Source organism: Paralichthys olivaceus, chromosome 3 (assembly GCF_024713975.1).
Source record: "Paralichthys olivaceus isolate ysfri-2021 chromosome 3, ASM2471397v2, whole genome shotgun sequence".
Lineage (NCBI taxonomy): Eukaryota > Metazoa > Chordata > Actinopteri > Pleuronectiformes > Paralichthyidae > Paralichthys > Paralichthys olivaceus.
The window spans coordinates 22,082,090-22,106,371 of NC_091095.1; the positions used below are offsets into that span (position 1 = coordinate 22,082,090).

General features: G+C 40.4%; 2 protein-coding genes across 4 annotated transcripts; both read right to left on the reverse strand.

The window, feature by feature from the left end:
• Positions 1 to 264: 264 nt before the first annotated feature.
• espnla (espin like a) lies at positions 265 to 17,755 on the reverse strand. 3 transcript variants are annotated; one of them, XM_020080789.2, is made up of 12 exons: positions 17,615 to 17,755; positions 16,546 to 16,859; positions 15,082 to 15,272; positions 11,453 to 11,639; positions 11,183 to 11,365; positions 10,928 to 11,059; positions 5,417 to 5,581; positions 5,175 to 5,316; positions 4,848 to 5,014; positions 4,570 to 4,734; positions 2,232 to 3,193; positions 265 to 1,338 (listed from the first exon to the last, which is right to left on the reverse strand). In XM_020080789.2, exons 2-12 carry the CDS (start codon positions 16,837 to 16,839, stop codon positions 807 to 809), a joined length of 3,120 nt encoding a protein of 1,039 aa, XP_019936348.2. In that variant the 5' UTR covers positions 16,840 to 16,859; positions 17,615 to 17,755; the 3' UTR covers positions 265 to 806. The 3 variants fall into 3 exon arrangements, with proteins under 3 accessions (XP_019936348.2, XP_069378607.1, XP_069378608.1); XM_069522506.1 differs by having other exon boundaries at positions 16,546 to 16,888; positions 17,615 to 17,745; XM_069522507.1 differs by lacking the exon at positions 10,928 to 11,059.
• Positions 17,493 to 24,282, reverse strand: scly (selenocysteine lyase). The gene is made up of 13 exons (XM_020080741.2): positions 24,129 to 24,282; positions 22,328 to 22,423; positions 22,096 to 22,205; positions 21,154 to 21,254; positions 20,903 to 21,059; positions 20,268 to 20,395; positions 19,920 to 20,075; positions 19,742 to 19,848; positions 19,622 to 19,658; positions 18,750 to 18,833; positions 18,116 to 18,215; positions 17,870 to 17,945; positions 17,493 to 17,787 (listed from the first exon to the last, which is right to left on the reverse strand). Exons 2-13 carry the CDS (start codon positions 22,417 to 22,419, stop codon positions 17,634 to 17,636), a joined length of 1,302 nt encoding a protein of 433 aa, XP_019936300.1. The 5' UTR covers positions 22,420 to 22,423; positions 24,129 to 24,282; the 3' UTR covers positions 17,493 to 17,633.

The window sequence follows — 24,282 nt, forward strand, 5'->3', positions numbered from 1 at the left end:
AACAGCTGCTGTTACAGGCACATGTTTAGCATTTTCTAACTCTCTCTGGAAGCTAGTGAAGGAGGTAAATAACATCGAACCAGGGATTTTGAATGTTGCAATTGAACAACAAGAAATTAATTACAACATAGTGTGTAGTGTTAGTCCATGTTGGGGTTGAGATACAGAATGTTAGGTTTTATTTAAGGTGACTTAAAAATAAGAAAAAATATGTGATATAATTTAAAGTCTGCGGAATATGCCAATAATCAAATATTCAACATGTCTGTTTGATGTTTTATTTTGTAGTATTATTAAAATTGGTGTGCTTCCTATCTGACCATTGGTTTTCTTGAGAACATTTACCATAGCAGGGTCAAGGAAAATAATTAAACCCAAAACACACTTGTTTACTTAAAGCACACTCTTTTGTAATAGGGCTGGGTATGGTCTGAAATTTGTTGATGCCATAACGTCTTTAAAACCTAAGTTTCAAAACCAGTATCAAAATATCAATACATTAAATTACTATAAAAAAAAAATGTTTAATTGAATAACATGGTCCAAACTTCTACAATTCATATTCATATGATGTTAACATAAGAAAATACAGTATAAAATTAAGAAAATGATCAATCAAATTAGGCAATATGTAATCAAAGAATACGTAAACAAAGCCAAGAATCTTGCTGAGCATTCATTGCCAACTTCCAATACTTGACCATTTCAACACTTCAATACACAAATCAAAAATAATTTTTGTATGATACCCAGCCCTAACAATGTCTACATACAAAGCATACAAAAATATCAAAAATCCCAGGAAGCTACTCAAAATCAAAAATCTCTGCCTCTTTCTCTTTCCAAAAAGCAAAACTACGATCAATGTATTTACAAATCTCTTCATTACTGAAGCTGGAAATGTCAGTTCCACGGTAGACCATCCCCTCATCTGGAGTAGGTGTCTGAACAATGACTTTAGGGACCTGTCTAACCTCTGGGAGACTATGTTTCACCACTTCTACAGTGCTTTCAGGCTTACTCAGAGTATTTCCAAAGAACTTTACTTTAATGTCCTCAAAGCCATCCTTCCACTCGCGGTTTCCAGCCTCAATGTCCTGTATGACAGCCTTGTGAAAGTCCCTGACCATTTCCCAGGGAAAGCTCCCGATGTGGTCGAACACCTCGAAACACAGCAGGTGCCTAATTTTGCGTTCGTCCACAGGCAGCTCCAACTCCAGGATGTGAAAGTAACCCAGCATGAAGAGATCCAAGGTCAGGTTGTCATACTCCACAGGCGCACCGTCCAGACGAGGAAGGAACTGCTCTGGGGAGTAGAGGGCCTGCTGCCTGTGGAGCCTGTGGAGAACACGGCATGATTATTCAACGTGTGCTTTTCCTGACAAACTGTCCACAGAAAAAAGATGTTGCACGTACTATATAAGAAAATATCCTCGCATCTGAAAAGTCAAATATTCCGAATTTTTTGCCGGGTGTTCAGTTAGTTAGATATTAGCTGGCTAAAGCTTTCTTCAGCAGCTAGTTCATTGCGAACATTGCTGTTCATTTCTGAGCGTATAGCAAACAGTTGGTATATAGAGGGCCCACAAAGGATCACGTCAGAATTATTCTGAGGATTACATCTGCGGTCCTTGCAATATGTTTTTCCTTCTCTTGCAACACTTGTTCGTACTCTCGCAATACTTTTATTGTTTTATGTTAACTCAGAATGAGCCCTCTGCATCTACATGTGGAGTAGGTCTTCTCCTGTTGCTCCTGAAATGTTGCATCTCCATGTTTATTCAGTTTCCCAGAATGTACAAACCAAACACTGGCCTTCCATGTTTTAACATTACCTGAGGGCCACTCTGGATTCCCCCTGTTGCTTGGGAATGGGGTGGGTATTTAATCGGTTGCAATCTGCAGCTTCTCCATTAGATGCCACTTAATTTTACACACTGGTCCTTTAAAAACTGCTACTGATAATGAGCTTAAAGTGAGTCAGTCCAAAAACCATGAGCAAGTAAAACAATGAGCTAAAAGAAGCTAAGAGCTCCACAGAGCTCTGAGGGTTTGTCACTATGAGGATACCATTCCACATTACACAGTTGTTAGTCCATTGTTAATATAAAAATATTGATCAGTTGAAACTGGCATAGCTTGTGTAGTGCTACTTTAGTACCTACCCTAACTTCACCGAGTGAGTTTTGGAAAAGGGATGATAGCAAGTTATAAAAGCTATGCAGTCGTACCTGCGTATCTGTCTGGAAGGGACACTGGAGATCATGCTCCTCCAGTTCCCCAGCATCTTGTTGACAGCACTCCTCTGCTTAAAGAAATGTCCCATAGAACTGTTCATCATCTTGGACTGGGCACTCTCTAAGCTGCCTCTACGATCAGACACAGATTTTTCACCCACTCCCTGGTTGCCGCCACTCATCTTCCTCTCTGCTGCATCCTTGCTCTTCAGTGTCACAGTGTAGGCAGATTTCTTCCAGTGGCCTAAGAACAGCACAACGATACGCTCTTTTCTAAGGCTCGTGGTCTCCAGAACATCTGCAACATTTTCATCATAGTCGATGCCTGAATCACTGTTCTGGTCTGTTTCTTGGGCAGGATTCAAGACTTTAGGCTGTTTGTCTGACTCTGTGGCCTCGAGCTGTGAGGAAGAATTTAACACAACCTCTTGTTCCTCTGGCTCATCTGACAAAGGTGAGTTCTGTGTCTCAAAATTACACTTCAGAGTCCTCACAGACACTCCAAACTCATGGATCTCATCCTTGATCCTCTCCCTGCGTCCTCTGGTGGAGTTCTGTCTTTCTGGGGACTGGGAGAACACTGTGATCAGGTCGGTGTTGGGCATCTTGCAGTGGGGCTGGTCTGTCAGGTTGGTCATGAGCAGAGACATGCTCTTCACGATGCCCGAGATACGACCACACCACACGGGTAGAGGAACATGACTCGTGAAGTTTCTGAACTGCGTGTTGACGGTGATGTTGACTATTGGTGCTGGCAGAATGTGCCTCAGCTCCTCAGCCAGTCGAGCCAGCTCCAGCTCATAGCCTTCACTTTTCCTCTGCATGGAGACATTGGCAATCTGCTGCTCCAGATAGATGAGGTCATCCTCAGTCAGCAGCTCACCAGAGGGCCCCAGGATGGCATTGTGGGCTTGGGAGTACCTCCAGCTGACTTTGGCATATCTGTTCCCATTTTCCTGAGAGAGCGCAGAAAAAAATTTAGCATGTCACATTGAAACTCCTTTTTTTTACATTTCAAATGGCCTAGGCGTGACAAGAAAAAGAGTAATGATACAGTAAAACTGTGATCCAAACCTCAAAAATATGACTTGACTAGTTATGTGTTCAGTGATTTGTTTCATGCAATTAAAAGTAAATGATGGTAAAAGTGTTTTTCAAATTTTTTTAGTGCAGATGCTGATTTAGAACAGCATCGGAAACTCAGACCAAGATTTTCACTTTGGTCATTGTGGTTTGCTTCGCCTCATTAAGCAGTTGTTCTAAAGATGATTTAATTTTTAAGTAGCCTGAACAACACTTTTCTCACCAAACTTTCAACCAAAAACCAGTCCAAAACCAAAAGTTAGAGTTTATTAATCAAATGAGGCTGAGAAAAGCAAGAAATCCTCATATTTTAGAAAACAAAACCAGACAATATTCAGCATTTCCCTTAAAAATGACTCAAATGGTTAATTTATTAACAAAACAAACAAATTAGAAAGGCCTGGTCTGTAGTTTGGTCCAAGCTCGTCACTCTGTAGGAAGTTGCAGACGACAGAATGGTTGTAAAACTACATACAATCATGGACAATGCCTACCTTCATCAGGCCTGTGATCACTGAACTGGGATCATTTTTATCATATTTTATTATACATAAACATTAATACTTTGACTTGAGCCCTCTGTACTTGCTTTGAATCTTTATATCTTTCATTAAACTTTGTTTTTTGACTGCACATTTTCTGTGTCAGGGCTGCTGACTGTGTTCTTTTTGACTTTTCTATTAACTGTGTGTTTTGTATTTTAGTTTTCTGTATTTTTGCATTTCTGTTCTTTCTAAATTATTTCACTGTTTTAACTTATCTCTTACTTTGTGGTCTCTTGGTTTATGTTTTTCACCCAAACAACATCTGGGGAAGATTGGTCCACAAAGCTGCAGATTTATGTCTAATTTCTATTTCTCATGTACTAAAATGTGAAGCTCGTGAATTTAAAATCAAATGAATCTCATCAACTTCCTGGCTAAAACAATGTAACAAAAAGCAGTGGCGGATTTTTCTAAATGCACAATTCCTGATTCAGCAGAGTGCACACTTAAGTCAGTCTTTGTTTACTGTTAGCTCTACAGCTTTGAAATAGAGCCACAACATCACTGAATATATTTTATAAATTTTTCCTGAACTTAGAAAATTAAGATTCTTGGCACAATGTCATGTGTGTTGTTAGTCCTTCATCCTTTAGTTTATGGATTCAAGCTTTTAATAAACCTGTACAATTACCACAAAGGATTAGGGGCATTAACAATCTAACCAAAGAAAATGAATAATTAAATCATCTTGGGAAAGACATTACCTTCCTCCTCTGATCCTCCTCGTCCAGCAGCCTGGTCTGCAGCTGTCTCACCATCACTTGCCTCTTCCACTCGGCAATGGGACGGCCTCTCTCATCATGTGTGGGGACCAGATAGTCGATGTCTGACAGGTTGGCCTCCTCGGTGGGCAGGACAACCATTTTATTCTGCAGAGAAGAAAGCAACACAATTGTTTTCAGCATTTTAACTAAAGAAACAAGATGTACAGGGATCCACCAAAGCATACCTGTTAAAATTAAAAAGCTTATTATTTGCTTACTGCATGTCCAGTGAAGACTCCTGATAATCCCGATTGCTTCAGAGATTTAATGGACTTCATGTTGCCAAGTAGATTTCTTTCAGCCAGGAGGTTTGTATCAGGCATTATGCTCTTATCAGCAGTTATCTCACTCAGAGCTGCATTGGGCTGATTGAAACCTTTAATAACTGAAATACAAATTATACTCACTCATGTCTTACTCATTCAAAGAGTTTAACAATACACATGAAGCAATACAGTAACCATTAAATACAGAAGTACAGTGTGTTGCTTGACTAAAGTGACTGAGGAGGGACTCATTTACATGACTAATAATGTTACTCTCACCAGATGTTGCAATTTGAACCTGCTCTAATCTGTTGACTGTGGATTTCACCGGCTGGGCAGGTGTGGACGAAGCGGAGGGTAAAGGAGGTGCAGACGGGGGCTGAGGGTATCTGGCCTGCGGGGGCTCTCTACTCTCAGGTTGCTAGTTTGAAAACCAAAGAGACACAGTGCATTTTCTTCAGGTTATAGTATGAAAAAATGAAAAGAAGTAAATACATATAAACAATCAATCCAGGGTTTACCTTTAAACTATCCATGTGTGTGTTGCTGCTGTGACTGTCACTGCATGTGTCACTCAAGCTGCCGTAGTAGTCGTCCTTGCTGCGCTGCAACAGCACAGTGGATTTAACCTTCTCTTCTTCCCCCACTGGAGGGATTACCTCAATGAGTGTATCTGTCTGCAGCGTCTGCGAATATCATAGTCACAACAAATTCTATTTAAGACGAGCAAATATGATAAAACATATAGAGAAATCATGAGGGTTTTTTCAGTTTGAAGAATAGGTGATACATAAAACAGCAACAAGCATTCTCAAGCAGGTGATGTGATCTTCAGTCTAAAAAAGAAATTACAATCTGGCATCATAAAAGAATAAACTGAAAAATCTTCCTGCTCTATATCTGTCCCGTTGTTGACACTGGGTCACATGCTCTTTACAGTCTAAGGTCACATAACAGATACTGTAACATTCTCTCTGGTTAGACACCTTAAATTAAATTGTGTGACAAATCAAAGTAAGTGTAACCTGGATGAAATGAGATTACTGTTGGTAAATTTTCATAAAAATCTGACTTTCAAGGACCAACAACCAATTATTTTCCATTAAACTCTGCAGCGTTGGACACCTTTGGAATAATAAGCTGAAAGTCTGGACTCTCGCTGTCACAATTCACCACCAAAGTACAAAAAACTGACCCGAGGAACCGTATTTCCTCAAAGACACAGTATTTGTCCCTCAACACAAACATTTCAGGTAAATTTAAAGGTCAGAACAGTAACGTGGTGTGGTTCAAAGACAGATAGCATATGGTAGAAGAACAGAGCAGGTTTTAGTAGATCTCACACACAGACAGAAGAAAAGTAGCATTTGGCGGTAATAGCAAGATTTGACAGAATTTTTCAGTCAATACAACATGTAAGTGTTTGTGGACTTTTGTCTGTGGTGTGTGCGGTAGATCTGCCCCTACTGTAAGTATTCTGTATGAGGTTAAACATGGAAGTAATGCTGCATTGTTTTAACAGGCTATTTATTACAGGCTATCAAATTATGCTGTATATTAGGCTGGTAAAACAATTCTATCAAAAACCAAATAAACACATATGCTATATAAAATGATTGAATTATTAGAATGTCTAAATGCACAGTAACACATCAAAACCTCTTAAAGCCTGAGGACATTCAGTACATAAACAACATAGTAAGCAGCCTTGAATAATTGGCAGCATTTCACACTGCTCTCCAAAGGATGTATGGAAACATTTAGATCTCCTTTAATGAACCTGCATTGTCCTAATGCACTCCATGCAGAAAGTAAATCCACTGTAGCTCTCCAAGGACATTAGTAACCAAAAACATCAAAGGCAGCCTAATATGCTGCTTCGTGCCGCGGTGCTTTGTGTCCATGAGGTGGTCCTCGCCATTTCCTCTCACACTTTGATGTGAAACAGCACGAAATATGCTGTGACACCGCTCAGGCGGAGGAATAAACTTCCCCGAAGTTGTGCAACCCATAAATAGATAAACAAGGGAGCGTGATTTCTTTGTGACCCTTCTCGTAACAGTTCAATGTCCTAAAAGCTTCACTGAACCGTCCCTCTGGTGTGTTTGTGTGTGTGTGTGTGTGTGTGTGTGTGTGTGTGTGTGTATTCGTCTAATTAGACCCAGTGGCCAGAGAGCATTTGGTTTTCATCAGCACCCCATCATAATTGCCACGCAGATATAGAAAGCCTAACCCTGTTTTTGGCCTGGCTCCACTCTCTCTTCTATCAAAGACCATAAAGACCCCGATCACTATAGATTAGGAGCCAAGAGTTAAGAAACAGCTACTCAGTGCTGTGTCATTGTCAGATATGCAGCACCAGTAATCTGTGCTCCTTACGGGTAGAGCCATGAGAGAGTTTAAGTATTTCAGAACACCATGTGTATTTAAGAAACATGTCTTGTAATTCTGTGCTCTGGAATCAATCACTAAAACAACCTGCTTCCATGTGAAATATTCATGTTCTCGGTGATAAATTGAAACGTGGAATGTATACAGTGGGTGTACATTATACACAGAGCACTACAGTGTAAATACATGTCCACTCACATGTTGAAATACTCTCAGGTTTCCTGTGTGGAGGTAAATGCCGGTGAGGCTAATAAATGACGGATGCAATCTTTTTGCCAACTTTTGCAGCTTTATTGCATCAACTGCAGCTAAACAACACATGACAATATTTGACTACTTCATACTAGAATATTGTCACAACTACTGGAGCAGTAAGTAGATCTAGAAACAGAACAAATCGAAAAAGAGGGGGGGGGGGGATCATGTCCAATTTGCAAAAAAATCAACATGACAACTGAGGCTCAAAGTAAGGTCATGAGCCTGGAGTATTAGTCATGCCTAACCGTAAGAGGCCACTACAGATCAGAAAATAGGTAAAACACAGCCAAAACATCTGCCAGCTACAGCCTCTTGAACAGAAATGACTAAACTTAATTTCCTTTTTCCAAAAATAATTACTCAGCCTGTCTGGTAACTAACATATAAACAAATGCTCAAAAAAAAAGGTTATGAAACACAGCAATAAAAACCCCAAAAAGTACTGTGATGAATACAAAAGCCAGTGAAAGTGATAAATAAACCAAACTAAAACTCACTAACCTTGACCTTGTACAACACAGCAGCACACTGGTGCGACTTCACTGCACAACAGAACTCCTGAGGCACTGACTCATGCAGGTGCAGCCAGGTATCCGGGGCAGCCACTCAGAAGATGTGCCACTATCTCGACACCGCCGACCACTTGTTTGACACCATCCTCCGCATCTCTGCGAGTGGCCGAGGACCGCCAGGCAATAAACAATAAACTCTGATCGGAGAATGCTGTTAATAATTAAGTGAAAGGATAGGGTGGCCGGTAATGTCACTAATACATGGACAAACCAACGGCCGCGTTGTTGCACGAAGGGACGTGTCAGCGGAAGAGTTGTCAAAGCAGCTGGAAAACAGACATTTTATCCATGTGTGCGCTCAGGTGATTTTTCCACTTGGGACAATAGAATGAGGGAGCTAATTCATCAAGCATAGTTCTTTTTAACAGTGGCAGTGGAAATACAATGTGACACTGTGAGACCAAGTGACGGGCTTTATCCGTTAATAAGGTGAAAACAACATGTTGTGACAAACTTTAGTTGTTTTTCAGGTGTTACTGCAGAAATCTGAATTTTAGAATTGAAATTGAAATTATAGAAAAGTGCTGATATTAACACTGCAACATGTTTTTTTTCTGTAATTATTCTTCCTGCTCAAACTGGCTGTCAAGAGGCCTATTAGAATACACTTAAAATCCACAATCCAGTGCAAAAATACTGTCGACGCTTTAATTAAAGTTAATATGAGGCTTTATCAGTTTGTGTTGGACACATTAACATCCTCTTATACTGAAGATTAGCATTGAAATACATTTGGGGACAGATAATTTCAGGACCAGAATGAAAAGGAGGAATGATAACCAAGAGAAAATTACATGGTTTTACCAATTAGTTAAAAAGAATTTGTTCCACAATCCCAAATGATCCATATTTCTTTGGTATTTAACTTAAAAACATTACATAAACCAATCCAGAATATGTAAAAAGGTATAAGAGCATGTGTTTTGTTTCTCATTGCAAAAAACAATGTGGTGATGGATGAGATGTGTTTCCTCTGTCCAAGCATTCTAAAAATACACATCCTCAAACACCAGTATCTTTGGCACGATCGCCCTGAATGGAGAGCAAACGCCACGTTTGTGTGTGAAGTAAACCTCACGCCATGCTCTGTTTATTTGATTGCAGCTGTTTCCAAGATGAGAGATGAGGAGAGGTTGACGGTGCAGAACGAGTCTGACCTTGTTGCAAGTGATCCAAACATGCAGAAAGGCCAAATACGCAGCCCCCCCCCCCGGTCAGCCTCCCAATCCATTTAGGTCGTTGCTCGGAAATGAGATTATCTGACTGATACTTTAGAACCAATGAAACCTGTGATCTATGCAGCACCAACATAAAACGCCTCCAGAAATGTAATTAAGAGATGTCTACTTGTACAAGTCATCTCCGGCACAGTAGGCCTCAACGAATCACACTGTTCTCCGAATATTGTCAGGATTTAAATAAATGAAGTGCTCTTCCAGGTTCTCTATCAGATGACCCCTTTGTTCCCATCAAGCCTCAGTTTGTGTGCAACTACATGGCCAAGAAACATAATACACCATTCTGTCTGCTACCAACATTACACAGTATCCAGAGGTGACAATCCGAGCACTTCCAAGTCTCTGGAAAAAAAACACATGACACACAATCAAACGTGTGTTTGAAGCCAATGACATCTTGCGCTCCAAGTCCACAGAGGGATTGAGTTTCCGGTTCCAGGCATCAGAATGGTAAAAACACTGAAACTTAAGCTTGTGGATCTCATAACGGGCTCAGCCCCTGGGCACTCCACCTGAGCCGCTGGAGAGGAGTAACTGATAGGCCCGTAGCCGGCTGCAGCTCCGCCTGTGTTCGGTGCCACAGCGGCCCCTGTGCTAATTAGCTCTTCATTGTTGACGGGGGGGGATTATTTCTGAAGGGGATCTGGGCGGCCACGCCTCGCTGGCTCACTGTCATCATTCTCTTCATGTTTGAGTGCAGCTCTTCTCCGCGGACTTATCCATGGCTTCTCAGGCTGACACCTTTCGATACTCATCATTACAGCACATCACTGTGCAGTCTGCGCTATAGGCAGCAAGTGAAGTGTGATGGGGTGAAACACGGAGAGGCTGCCTGTGGACAGCTGTAAGGATTTAAGGTTCAACAAGTGTGCTGAGAGAGCGGTCCCCATGGGCTCCTTCACTTTACAGTGTGCTGTGTTTCCTATTTTAAATCAACTCCGCCAGCTCCAATTTCAACTTTAAATCTACTTATTATGCATCTTTGTGAAAGGAAAACAAATGAATCAGGATATAATGTTTCAGAGCAGGCTGTACACACCTCACAGGCCAGTTTGTATTGTTTGAAACCTGACTTGAACAGGCGTCACCAGCACAAACAAGGTGTTAACACTAAATTATTAATCAATCACATTAAGGAGCGCCACGCTTTCCGCACAAAACAAAAGGGCTAATCTCAGAGAGTCCTCCATGGAGACGGCGAGAAACTGAGAACGAAGAATCTCCTCCAGCACTCACGCTATTATAGCTTGTAATGCCTTATTAAACACAAAAGCCTTCATTCTCCACTTTCTTAGAGCTCTTAAACTGAGAGCAGAGCAATCAGGCGGAGTGGAGGGCAAGAGGACAGGCTTGGCCTGAACGAAATACATGTCACAAATGAAGAGAATGATTCACTGACGTTCCAAGATCTTCCAGATGTTTGCTGTTGACCGTGCTCCCCGAACTGCGTGTAGCTTTGATTTTTATGCCAAGGTAAACAGCTGGGCAATGCTGACACACACACACAAAGCAAGAGGATGAGAAAATGGGAAAATAAAATAAACTGTAGGTGAGAGAGAGACAAAGAGCTCACGTTTTTCTCCATGACACGGAGATATGTGGCACATTCACAGTGTCCGTTGTACTCTGCCAAGTCTGCTGCTGTGAACCCATCAATATCTTTATCTGAAGGGTTCGCTTGATTGGCTAAAAGGATTCTACAGCACTGATACAAGGGAAAGGACAAAAAGAAGAAGAAACATTTTTAGTTTATTCTTAAAGCTTGTTATATCTACACAAGAAGAAACAATAACAACTGCAGTAGGGAAAATAAAAAGTTTTGCCAAACCTTCATCTCTCCATTCTCTGCAGCATCATGAAGTGGGGTCCCTCCCCAGTAATCTGTGATGACCTTTGAACCCAAGTGAAGAAGCCTCTCCAAGATGCAATAGTGCCCCCTGCTGGCCGCAAAGTGCAGAGCAGTTGCTCCGTCTCTGTCCTGGCTGGACATGCTGACATCAGTAGAGGTCACCTGTTTGGGGTGAATAGAAAAAAAGATTTAACAGAGTAAGGAGACACGTTATAATGATGCAACAAAAATGTGGATTTCATAACTGACCAGCCACACCACCACAGTTTGGTGGCCCATATGAGAAGCAGCATGCAGGCAGGTCATGCCATCATGAGCCCTCAGGTGGACGTCAGCCCCGCAGTCTTTAACAAGATACTCTACAACATCCAGGTGTCCCTCCTGACAGGCCAGGTAGAGCGGGGTAGCACCGATCCCTGTCTGGTGGTTTACACACCTGTATTCCAACATACAACAACAACAACAACAAACAAGGTTAGATTATCAACATGAGCCATTGACTCCTTAAATGTGATCATTGTCAGAACTTTATGTCAGATGCAACACATACAGTTTGGTCCTGCTGTATGCGTCCTACATCAAAAATGGAACAGTATATATGTTCTGTTCCGATGTTCTGGTTTGAAAAATGGCCGGAAAAGTGTTTTTGTTGAAAACATTGGATATTAAATAGCATATTTTTTATCATTTTATCCTGTCAAACATTTGTTGTAAACCGTGTCAGAAGTAGCATATGCATTCTTGAGTTATGGCCATGAATTTGACCACTAAAATCTAATCAGCTCCTCTCTGAGTCCAAGTGAACATTTGTGCCAAATTTGAAGAAAATCCCCGGAGGTGTTCCTGAGATATCATGTTCACAAGAATGAGTCGGACAGACTAACCGACAGAAGAGGAACTCATGGATAGAATGCCTCTGTTGCCAGTGTAGATGCATAAAAACCATGGATAATAATGCACATAATGCAATTAAAGAGCCTTACCAGGGAATATTTAATCCAGATTTTTATGAGTAAGTATTTTAAAAAGGGAAATTCACTACATGAGGTCCACAGAAAAGATGGCAGCGCTGTTCTGGAAGGTTTTCATTTGTTTCAAACTAAATGCAACAACTAGTGAACAGTGACACCACTGTTGTGACATTCCCTGATGTTGGCTCTGTTTTGAACTGACTTTATTTTCACAGTTTTTCTGACCATTACAGGAATTGATCAACATTTGGAGTACAGTATATATGCAGCAGCCCATGATGCACATGGACACAATGAAGTCAATGTTATGGATTTAAGGGATAAATTCTATAACAAAAGGAAAATAAGCATCTTATTGTTTGCTCCTAAGCTGCAACTTAGACTGTGTGTTTTTAAAACATGAAATATTTCTTGTTCTTTTTTTCTTTGGAAGAATCTGAGATCACAAAAACTTTTGACTTCCTGCCTAAAAAGCCTGTTAGGACACAGCAGGGCTGCATTTACATTGACGTACATACTGTACTTCAACAACCACAGGGCTGACATATGAGTGATAGCGTCTCAACATGTTTTATTCATGTGGTCTGACCTCGCCATGCGTCATGCAAATTACAGTCATACCCTCCTGTAACAAGGAGATGAGGCAGGAAAGTCAACATATCTTTTATCTCGTCCCCACTCAGTGTAACTCTCAGGTTTGTGAGACTGGGTCCTGTTTCCTGACGTTTTTAGTTGGGTTTTTTTCGGTTGAAAAAATAACAAATCATAAGCTTGTTTAAATTGTGTAATGGTATTTGTTAAATACACATTATTACTGTTTTAATGTATGAGGTGGTTGAGCAGACATAGTTTCTTTAACACCAAATTTTATTTTTAAGAAGCCAATAAGGAAACTTCCTGCAAGATCACATTGGTAGGATGCCAGGCATATGGAAGGGAGTTTTTGTTAGAAAAGTGACCTGAAGTTTTTACTCATAAAATAATGATTGACTTTTAGACTTAAAGGTCCAGTGTGTAAGATTTAGGTGAAAGATTGGCCGAAATTTAATGTAGAATAATTCTCATGATGTTTTCACGAGTTCATTTCATCTCAAATGTAGTTTTCTTTACCCCAGAAAAGGCCCTTTATATTTAAATACTTTATATTTACATTGAGGGGGTCCTCTCTACGGAGGCCGCCATGTTTTTACATTAGTCCAGACTGGACAAACTAAAAACCTTTTGAGTTTTTATGACAACTGAAGCTACCACAGGTTATTTTTCATCTATGGAAGGAGAGGGTGAGGTGAGGGGTGTTCAGCTGCAACATGTAATTTCAACACTAGATATCACTAAATTCTACACACTGTACCTTTAATGTCTTATAGTTTTACATCTGTGATGACTGCAATGTTTACTTCTTTTTTTTTACATTTAATGATATATATATATATATAAGTGGAATGTAAGGTTTAATATGTGTTTAAAATGTGCTTATTGGTGTAGACTGAGTGAGACTGAGTGAGACTGAGTGAGTATGTGTTTTTCAAATGTATGTTTTAAAGGTATATACTGTATGTATATTTTGAATTGTGGACACCAGGAAGACTCGCTCTACTTTAAGGCAAAGCTAATGGGGATCCTAATGAATAAAAAAACAAATAAACAAATTGGAAAAGATTATATTACACCATTGATTTCCAATCTGGAGTACTTGTAACTCAGGGGGTACCTCTGCAGTGAGCAGGCGCCACAGGGAAAGGACTTGTGCTTTTGACTGGTTGCAGATGGCAATAGAGTGCTATTCTAACAACATGCTTGGTTCTGAGACCGCTTGCTTTAGATATCACTGAGCTTGGAACCCACGACTCGAGTTGATAGGATTCAGGACCACTCTACTGTCCGCTTCAGGATATTTTGAAAAGGAAAAGAACTGCACTTCAAAAGAGCCCTCGAGTCCAGGTGCCCTCTGATTCTGTGTCAGTCGGCCTAAGGAAGTCACTGAGCAGCTCCTGCCTCACATGTCCACACTTTCCCATGTTATATCTCAGGCCCTTGCCTACAATTATAAGCTGAATATTTCGGCCATCCAGGTGTAGATACTCTGAAGAAACTTCCTGTGCTCCGAGCTGTAAACTGAGCTCTTCCAACCAACTCTCACTCGTAATTCATAAGTCAAGGCAGGTAACTGATGGTGACCGGGCTTTTGCCATCAGGGCCTCAGTAAACCATAGCTTAAAACTTATTTTATTATCTAATTATACTTTTGTATCTTTAATGCCTGATTTTAAGTAGTTTAAATGGTTGTATCGTGATTTGAATATTTTCTATTGTGTTACCTATCTTATTTTATTTAATTTTAAACTTGTTTTTGCAATAGAAGAAAAAAAAAGAAACTTGACCAGATGATGGCACTAGTTGAAAAGTTAGACTCATATCAAAATTATGACAATTCATCTTGAGGAGACAATAAACATGTATTCCCAATTTCAATTAAGAGCTAAGAATTAACCCTCATGGTGGAATTAGCTTCAAGATCACCGAACTCTACTGCACGCGGCGAACATCTGAACAAAATGTTGTGTCAATCCATGTTTCAGACGCTGACAAATTTGAAAGAATGAGTGGACATTTTGACCATCTGGTAGCACTAGAAATGAAGTCCAATGAGTGCCGAAGCTGTTAAGGACATTAAATATCTGTTGTAAATTTCATGGCAGTCCATCTAATAGTTGTCAAGATATTTCTCAAAGGTCAGCCTCATGGGGGTGCTAGAGGAGCAGTCATGGGTTCACCAAAGTCAGTGGGATTCATCCTCTGTGGAAAACAAATGCCTGTGTTGAATTTTTCATAGCAATCCATCAAACGGTTGTCGTGAGATTTCAGTGTGGGGGATGCCACCAGAGAAAGCGAGTGCTGTGATCTCACCCAGGCGCCTGCTGAATGAGTAGTTTCAAACAGCTGAGGTCTCCTTTGGCTGCAGCGTAGTGAGCGGGAACTGCTCCACAGTTTGTCTCCACCTCGGCCAGTCCTCCGACTGACAGCAGCCACGTGATGACCTCCACGCAACCGAACCGAGCCGCGAGGTGAAGGGCTGTGGCACCGGCAGCGTCCCTATCCTGGAAACATTCATACAGTTCATAGTTGGATGGAGTAAGTAAACAAATTCAACTCGACCACACTACTGATTATCAAGACACTTAAAAAATGCTTCACGCTCCAACTTCAGAATTATTCCTTGTCATTAGTGACTCCTCCTCAAACAGTTCTGCAATATACTGTCATTTTTTATTGTTTGTGCTGGACGTTGTGTGCAGAGTGAAGCTAGAAAACTTTGTGTTCATCCTACCTGGTTTATCTACATTACATACATTTTCATTCAAAATTCTTCATAAAATGAAAAATGGAAATGTCTTTATCACTGTTCACATGTGTGGTTTATGCCACAAGTTTGAATGATTTGAAGAACTGGTTTTATTTTCCATACATCAAATGTTGACTAGTTCAGACCCAGAGTTCGTTAAGCCACCAACACAATCTTCAGACACAAATTCACCTTTCAACAATTCAACTTTTCATAATAAGAGTTGATGTTAAGCACTGCAGCAACAAAATAAATGATTCGCTTTTACTTTGAAGACAACCTACTAAAGAGAAAGTGATTCTATGAATGTTGTAGTCACGATGGAGATTTGCACGGTCAACTCTTGAGTGTGTCTGAGTCAGTATGGTGAAATAAAAATAGCAAAATTATTGACATCATTACATAGGCCAGGTATTATTGGCCTAGGGCCAGCATTGGCTGGCTGCTGCTCTAGTTCATCCAAGGACGTAGAAGAAGACATGTTCAGAATGCATTGCCCCCACTGACTGCTACAGAGCGCTAGTCGCCTGTTAATTCAAATGTTGTTAATATTGAATGTATCACACGTCCAAATCTCAGCACTGCTCTTTACCATAAAGACACCAAATGTGAAGCCAGTTAGATGAACCGTTCACCAGATATGCTTTCCACAGAATTCCACGTTTGTAGAATTAGTAGGTGGATGATTTTACAAATGCAATCATGATGCTTTTGTCCAGGATTGAGAAACCAGAGATTGAAGCTTAGTAGGAGCTCCCCTCAACCCTCTAATTACACTTGCCACACGATACTAATGGATACCCAGTAAGTCAACACCATATGATGTAATCAGCTGGTAATACATGTGAAAAGGTACTTGCACAGCACCGTTTACAACTGCAGTGATGTAACTGTACTCTGGGATCAGTTAGATGACTATCTGAAGCCATTTCAACTTGCACGCAATTAAATTGGTAGAAGCAGAAAACTGGACACGTGGCATCTATCCAAGGCATTGGTTTACAACTGTTCTCAGTTGATCCACTTACCTCAATGTTGCAGCCTCCCTGGTCCACCAGCCATCGCAGCTCCCGGATGTGGCCCGTGGCTGCTGCGTCATGTGCTGGCGTGGCCCTGTTCGAGGCCCGGAGATCAGCTGCCAGACCCAGCTCGCTCACCAGGAACTGCAGGCACTCCAGGCGTCCGCACCTGGCCGCGTGGTGCACCGGGCTGGCACCCTGAGTGTCGGTGATGGTTGGTGAGAGGTGACCAGACGTCTCCAGCTCCCTCAGGGTTCCAAGATCCCCTGCTCGTGCCGCCTGGATGGCCCGATGAAGCACCATTTCTGGCTGCTATGAGAAGGCTGTGGCACACAGAAGAAGCTCGCTGGAGCTGTTTCGATGCCACCAGGTTACCTTCATGTTTTCACATGCACAAACTTGCATTCAATAACCAAAAACTCATGCACTCATAGCCTCCTCCCGAGCCAGGAAAGTGACACCCTATCATTGGCCAGCTGGCAAACATGGCCGTTATGGGAGAGAGGAGGGGGTCAGAGGCAGCGAGATAGAAAGGTAATGAAAGACGGGTGGAGGAGCAGCAGTCGTGGCCCCCCTGCTCTCCTTTGTGTGGCAGTGACCATATGCTGGCACACGCACCCACGCTTCACTGGAGATGGGGGAGCTGAGGCAGCACGGAAACTTAAGTAATGGGAGAAGTCGGAGCCAAGGCATGCTGGATTACAATGAGACGATTTTTTTATATATATTTCTAAAGCAAAAGGCTGATAAATGTGCAGGATTGTAATCTAGATGGAACATTTCATGGCTGATTAGTCAATGAAAAGAGTTTGTTTTTTACAAATGTATGTTAATATTTAATTTCAATTTCAATACTCATACATGTTGCCCTGGGTCCAATTAGCTGATTAGCTGCTCATATGACGTGATGGAAGCCGAGTCCATGCATCTCCTCATAACATCACCCCACAGGTCACTTCAAGTTCTTCTCTTTTATTATTTATATTAAATATTTCATCCATTTCACAAGTAACAATAAGCACAGGTGGTGGATTTTTAACCCTGTACATCCTTATTTGACCTCTGGGATTTACTTTACTTTGTGCACATGAAGTCCATCAGTTAATTTCTTCCAACAGCTGCACTGTTTCCCTCAGATCCTCCAGGACTGCATCCACATCTTCCCTGGTCGTCCCCCTGCCCAGGCTCAACCTCAAAGCATTGGCTGCCACCTCTGAGGGGACGCCACAGCTCAGGAGGATATGGGAAGGCCTGCGGTGCAGGAGAATTATGTAATGATGATCATTATGGTGTCTGAACAAAGGCAGAGCAGGCGACAGAGGAACTCATTTACCTGTTTCCACTGTCTGAGTGGCAGGCGGCTCCGACACTGGCCAGCAGCCTCCTGCAGTTGGACAATACCCTCCAGCCTAAAGCAGGAGAGAGAGAGATTAATGATTCAGAGGCTTTGTAGTTTACAAATAGGCCAGTGCAGGTCATGAACTGCCTGTCACAAACATTGGTGTAGGGTTAGAGGACACTGTTTGGACTCGCAGGCCACAACAGACGCAGGACAGAGACAGAAGAGTCATGACATCACCTTGTAATGTTGGGCCCAGGATAGACACATTACATGTGTTGGGGAGGATATCAGAGCCGGGGTAATGGCTGTTGAAGTGGATCCGCTCTTTAAATATGGCCTGGAAAGGACAACATGGTCAACTACTAAAATAATGTTAACAAAGGTTATCTTTTTATTTTTACTAAGGTTCTGATATTTAATGATCAAGAAGTATCATCCACACCTTCTCCAAAGTTCGGCATCTTTGGAGATCTAGAATTTAAAGTCAGTCTTTCTTGCTAAATACAATATTTCCATTATTTGTGTGATATGTTTATTTTTAGTTTCCATTAAATGTTAAATGACCGCTCCATCTATATCCTTGCATATTTCTGAGTAACACTGAATACACGGATGAGAGTTTGGGGCGAACTTGTCCCTCAGGAGAAGTGTACAATGCAGCCTGTGTAATATCTTAAACAGTGTCTCTAAATCAGTGTTACAGAAGAGAAGAGTTAGCATGTTAGCATGTTCCCTGGAATGATGCTCATATCTATATTTTCCTCTGTAAGTTAAATATGATCTATACCGGCCTGCCACCGGTGAACACTCTCATCAACATAAGAAACACATTTATTAAGATTAAAAAATTTAAAATTAAAATCAAACGTACCCGCAGTCGTTCTTCCAGGTAAAGTTTGGTACTTTTCATATGACGCTGATAATGTGACAGATTACTTGTCACCAGCTCTGCAGCCTAAACAGACACATAATAAATCAGCAGGAGAAAAGGCAGGAAGATATGTTAGATATTTTAACACTATAAATTACTTTAGTAATATTGCATCATATTCTGGTTAAGTGCCACATAAAAAATTATTTACAAGGTAGAATATATCATATAATAAATACATTTGTAATATAATAAAGAACAAGACACAAATATTGTAACTGAAAAAAATACTTGAATACTTAAAATCTGTTTGTGATCAAGTGACAAACGGAAAGTATGTGTTAACAAGACTACTGATATAAAGATATGATAGTACACAAAGTACTGCAAACATTCAGCTCTCATACAGAATATGACAACTGGAATAGCAAAAAAGTAATAATAGTGTTAAAAAGAGCTTGACCAAAAGTGATTTATTTATTTATTTAGTTTCATGCAATAAATTAATGGAACTATTATTACCAAGTAGAAAAAACAAACACCAGTACATTTTTTTACAGTTCATTTAATTTATGGATCTAGATAAAAAACAATCATGAATGTCATTGTATTTTACTTTATTTTTTGTATATTATTTGTATTTTATGTACATATCTCTGTATTTTTTATTTCATATCCTATTTTTATTTGATTTTCTACCTGCTTTACCTCACCTTGTTTTTTGATTATCAGCTGCAGTAACCAAACTATCTGAGCATAAAACTAATATTAATTTCCTAAAGAGAAATATTCTACAATATCTGAAATATTCTGAAAAGTATCCCTGATAAAAATGAAATTACAGCCTCACTTGCATAGAGCAGGAAAATTACCTTTCCTAGACCAGCAATCATGGGTGTGTTTTCAGTGCTGAAATATTCAGGAAGAAGGAAATTAGATCTTTTGACTGTTGTTATTATTTCATCATCAACAAAGACAATGTGTTATGTTACCCTGGTCTGAAGTGTCTCTCCTGTCCTCCTCCAAACAGCATCGGGTACAATGGCGTTCTGGTTCCGGGGCCGCTCACGTACAAAGCACCGATCCGAGGGGCATAGAACTAGAAATGTAACAAACCCTGTCTAAAAATGTTTTGCCTGATTTGCATCATTTATACGACAGATTCCTGACCTTGTGCCCCACTATGGTGAGGTAATCCACTCCCAGTTCACAGACATCCACTCCAATTTTCCCCAGAGCCTGGGCAGCGTCAGTGTGGAGCAGTATCCTGAGCCGCTCATGCTGCTTGTTGAGAGATTTTATTCTCTGGCAGATCTCTTGGACAGGCTGACAAAAGGAAGATGATTTATTTTTCATCTTGAAATGCCATTTGAAAAGTCACATTTAGTGGACGGATTGTTGAATTCAAACATCTTTTTGGATTAGAATTAGAATTTCTCAAATATCTGTGCTGTAAAAAAGCTTCATAGTCCAACATAGAAGAGGATATCAGGTTCCTGAGTCTCTCTCTCCTCTCACCATGATGACTCCTGTCTCATTGTTGGCCAGCATGATGGAGATGAGACATGTGTTGGGACGCACTGCGGAAACAATGTCCTCCACCTCTACACGTGCAGTCGTCTTAGACACGGGAACAAATGTAACATCTGTGACAAAAACACAATAAGTCTAACAAGCCAAGAAGAGTTGTAGATGTATGATGGCTACTTTTTCAGTTGTAAATATAAAGTAGTAGTAAACTAAACTGAATTAGATGAACTGAGATCTGCTGCTATTGTATCTTCATCTAAAGAAGTCTTCAAAAGGGTTTTTGTGTGTGTGGCTGAAAGGTTATTGTATTTATATGGAGTATTTAATGTATGTATGTGTTTTGTATGTAGAGTAAAATATAACAGAATGAAGTGCAACTCATTTGATATGGTTCATTTTGAGTAAATACAATAATAAGTCATCATTTTAATAATAAGCCATTTATTAGTTTTGACCTAATATTAATAATATGACATGCTCAAACATTAACTACCCCATGATACAGAACTCATTCACATACTTTACAGTCTCCACCCTACAGTTGTTGACCTTGTCAGTACTCAGGCTGTTAAACAAGTTGCACTCCTAAATGGGGCACGTTCCATTTAGTTCCGTCCACCTACCTGCCCTGCCCTCTCTCTGTAGGTGCTCGGCTGCTAGTTTGACCGAGTCATGTTCCACGTTGGTGGTGATGACGTGCGGAAGGCCTTCACTTTGCTCTGCAGCTCTGCGGTTTCTCCTGAAGTGCTCTACAGCAGTGTGGAGCACCAGGTTATTGGCCTGAAAGATCAGTCTGTGATGAGCCACGGGTGCATGAATGATACAATTCTAAGTTTTGAAAAATAATTATCACACATATCTGTGACAAAATTACCTCTGTTCCCCCTGAGGTAAAAACGATGTCCTCTGCTCTCCCTCCAACCATTCTTGCCACATTCTCTCTGGACTGATTGATGATTGCCTTCGCCTTGGCCCCTACACAAAAGATGTTTCATACAAAAATGTTGTTTACGCTCTGTTCAGGCCAGGTGATAACATCCGTCAAGAGAGATCCGATCAGCTGGCATTAGAACACATCCTGAGTACGTCTCCTGTGACCACCAGTGATTGGATATCACTTCCCCCGCTCTATATGCAAATACACACCAATGACTTCAGCCAGTCTGACGACACGGATGGGTGTGTATGTATTTCAATGTGTGACAAGTAAAAGGTCAATTTAATTTGGACTGAATCTATTAATTTTTTTATATTTCATGAGGAACAGATACTTTAGCATTGGAAATTCATATCCCCTCTACAATTATCTGGAAAAGATAATACCCATCTAAAAGAACCATTCAATTCAATTAGAAATTATCTGGGGGAAATTATTATAAGCATTGAATACATGAAAAGTGTTTTTTATGTTTAAATTCATTTTGAGGTTGTTGGTTTTGTTTTTTTTGTCTTTCTTCCTGCTCTGTATTGAGTTTCTTTGTTGTGAGGTGGACAATAATGTGATAATGTTATTCAGGAAAGAATACAAAGGATGTTGTTGTGATTGAGGTTCTGCTGATGAAGGATACAAATAAATGTAATTGAGAAATGTGATATATAGTTATATATGATGTGCAAGGTATTTTTATTTAAATTTGATCAGATATAGAGATACTGTGAGAGCTGGTTTGTTGGACGTATGGGGTAAAAGTGTGTTTCTTTTTGTTTTGTTATATATATAGTTGAAGGTTTTTTGCTTTGTCAATGGGGGTAATGTAGAGCATTTTAAATTATTATTCTTTTTTTTTTAAATTGGGGCAGAGCAAGTAAGTTAAACCTGCGATATAGTTGCTACTTGGGTTTCCCCAGGCTTCCTGCAGGGCTTCAGTAATGGCCTGGGTCACTTCTGGTTCCAGCGGAGTAGTAGCATTGTAGTCCATATAGATCCTGTTTCAGTGAGTACACCAGAGAAAAGCTTTGTCACAACATAACAACACATTGAGCATAATTCGGTTTTCACTGAATTAAAGTCTTATGATAGACTGGTGACTGGCATCTATCCAACCTACCTGTCTCGATCCATCTCTGAAAAATGATGAAAGGAATTTTCAGTGAAGTTGTGACCTTTTAAAAGCATGATGTCATCAGTCTGCTTTGCCATACTCCTGAGAAGAAATTGGAAAATAAGAAGTAAATCTGCAGAGCTTCACTTCTCTAATCTGGATGAAGTGCTTTTCTACTCCTGCTCCTGCTGCAAGAAGATGTCATCGAATAAACACCCCTGAAAATATTCATTAAATATTCATCAGATTTCTCCTTTTCATTGCCCCATTGACTTTTAATTTTAATTATGACCCAAACTATCATCCATCGATTACTTATATTCCACAAACATCTTAATATCAACAAACACACATTAATTATAAACACTTGCAGTATGCTGCCATGTGGACATCATACACATTTGTTTTTTGGATGTTCTTTAACAATGTGTTGGCTTTTACCTAATAGCTAATGAATAGAATAAATGTTTGGACCAAGTGAAGCATAAATAACATATCAGGTCAGAAACCCATGTTTGTATTTATTTATGCATATTTAATGTTTTTAACTCACAGTCAATTAAGGCTTGTGGTTTACTATCAACTGAATCAACCTAATTCATGTATTAATTTCTCGTCGTTAATGATAACAACTCATAAAAGTGAAAATGTGGGATCTGCACAGCTCATCCAATTACAAAAGATGGAGATGTTAGTGACACAACCATTAATCTCAATAATGAAATCAGGAACACAGCCTGAGCAGTCAGGATTTAATCAGGATTTAGCAGTAACGTACACACTCTTGTTACATGTAAATGTCAAGTCAGTTTAACATTAACATAAACATGTCCAAACACTATTCTGCACATGGAATGAGCTCCTAAAATAAAGGCAACATTCTCTTATAGATTCATTGTGAATTATAGGTCCAGTGTGTTAGATTTAGGTGAAAGGGAACTATTGGCAGAAATTCGATGTAGAATAATCCTCATGATGTTTTCACTGGTTAGTTTCATCTAAATTGTATGAATTGTAGTTTATTTACCCCAGAAAAGACCATTTATATTTAAATACTTTATATTTACATTGAGGGGACCCTCTCTATGGAGGCCACCATGTTTTTTACATTAGTCCAGACTGGACAAACTAACAGCTTTTGAGTTTTGATGATAACTGAAGCTACCACAGGTTCTTTTTCATGTTTGGAAGGAGAGGGTGAGGTGAGGGGTGTTCAGCTGCAACATGCAACTTCAACACTAGATATCACAAATCTGTCAGTTTTTAATAAAATGTGTTTCATTCATTTGTATGACAGATAGTGAGCTTTACTGACTTGTGATGAAATGACTGTGTATGGATCAGTGACTGCAGAACAAACAGCAGCTGTCAGTGGAGAGGAAACCTCTTCCATGAAACTTCCGTGTCAGCAACAACAGGCTCACATGTGATGACTGGGAAGTGGTTAGCGTTCACATGTCTCCCTGCGGCTCCAGAGGAGTGTGAGAAGCTAACTTTAAGCATCAACCTGCTCCCATCAGTCCACAGTGTCTCCTCCACTGGGAGCTAACGTGACATCCGGGCTGTCTACACGTCTTCACCTCCGCTGCTCACGTTAAACTCCCGGTGTATGACATACAAACAACGTGTGTGACAAACATCTGGCACACCGAGCTGAGGGTTAGCCAGCTGATGCTAACTCACTGCAGGGAACATCTGTCCACTTTAGCTAACGCTAGCTAGCACTGCTAATCCAGGCATGCTAACATTTATCAGATATGAATCTGTGATCTGAGGATGGGTCGCAGTGTGTGTGTGTGTGTCTGACCTTGTGATGGGATGTGAAGATGTCCTGAGAAGGTCTACCACTGTCTCTGTGTGTCAATCATTAGCTAGCAGCTAACCACCGTGTGAGTGAGTGTGTGAGTGTTGCCAGGTTTCTTAAAGGGAAAGCTGCAGTTTAAGAGGTCATATAATAAATA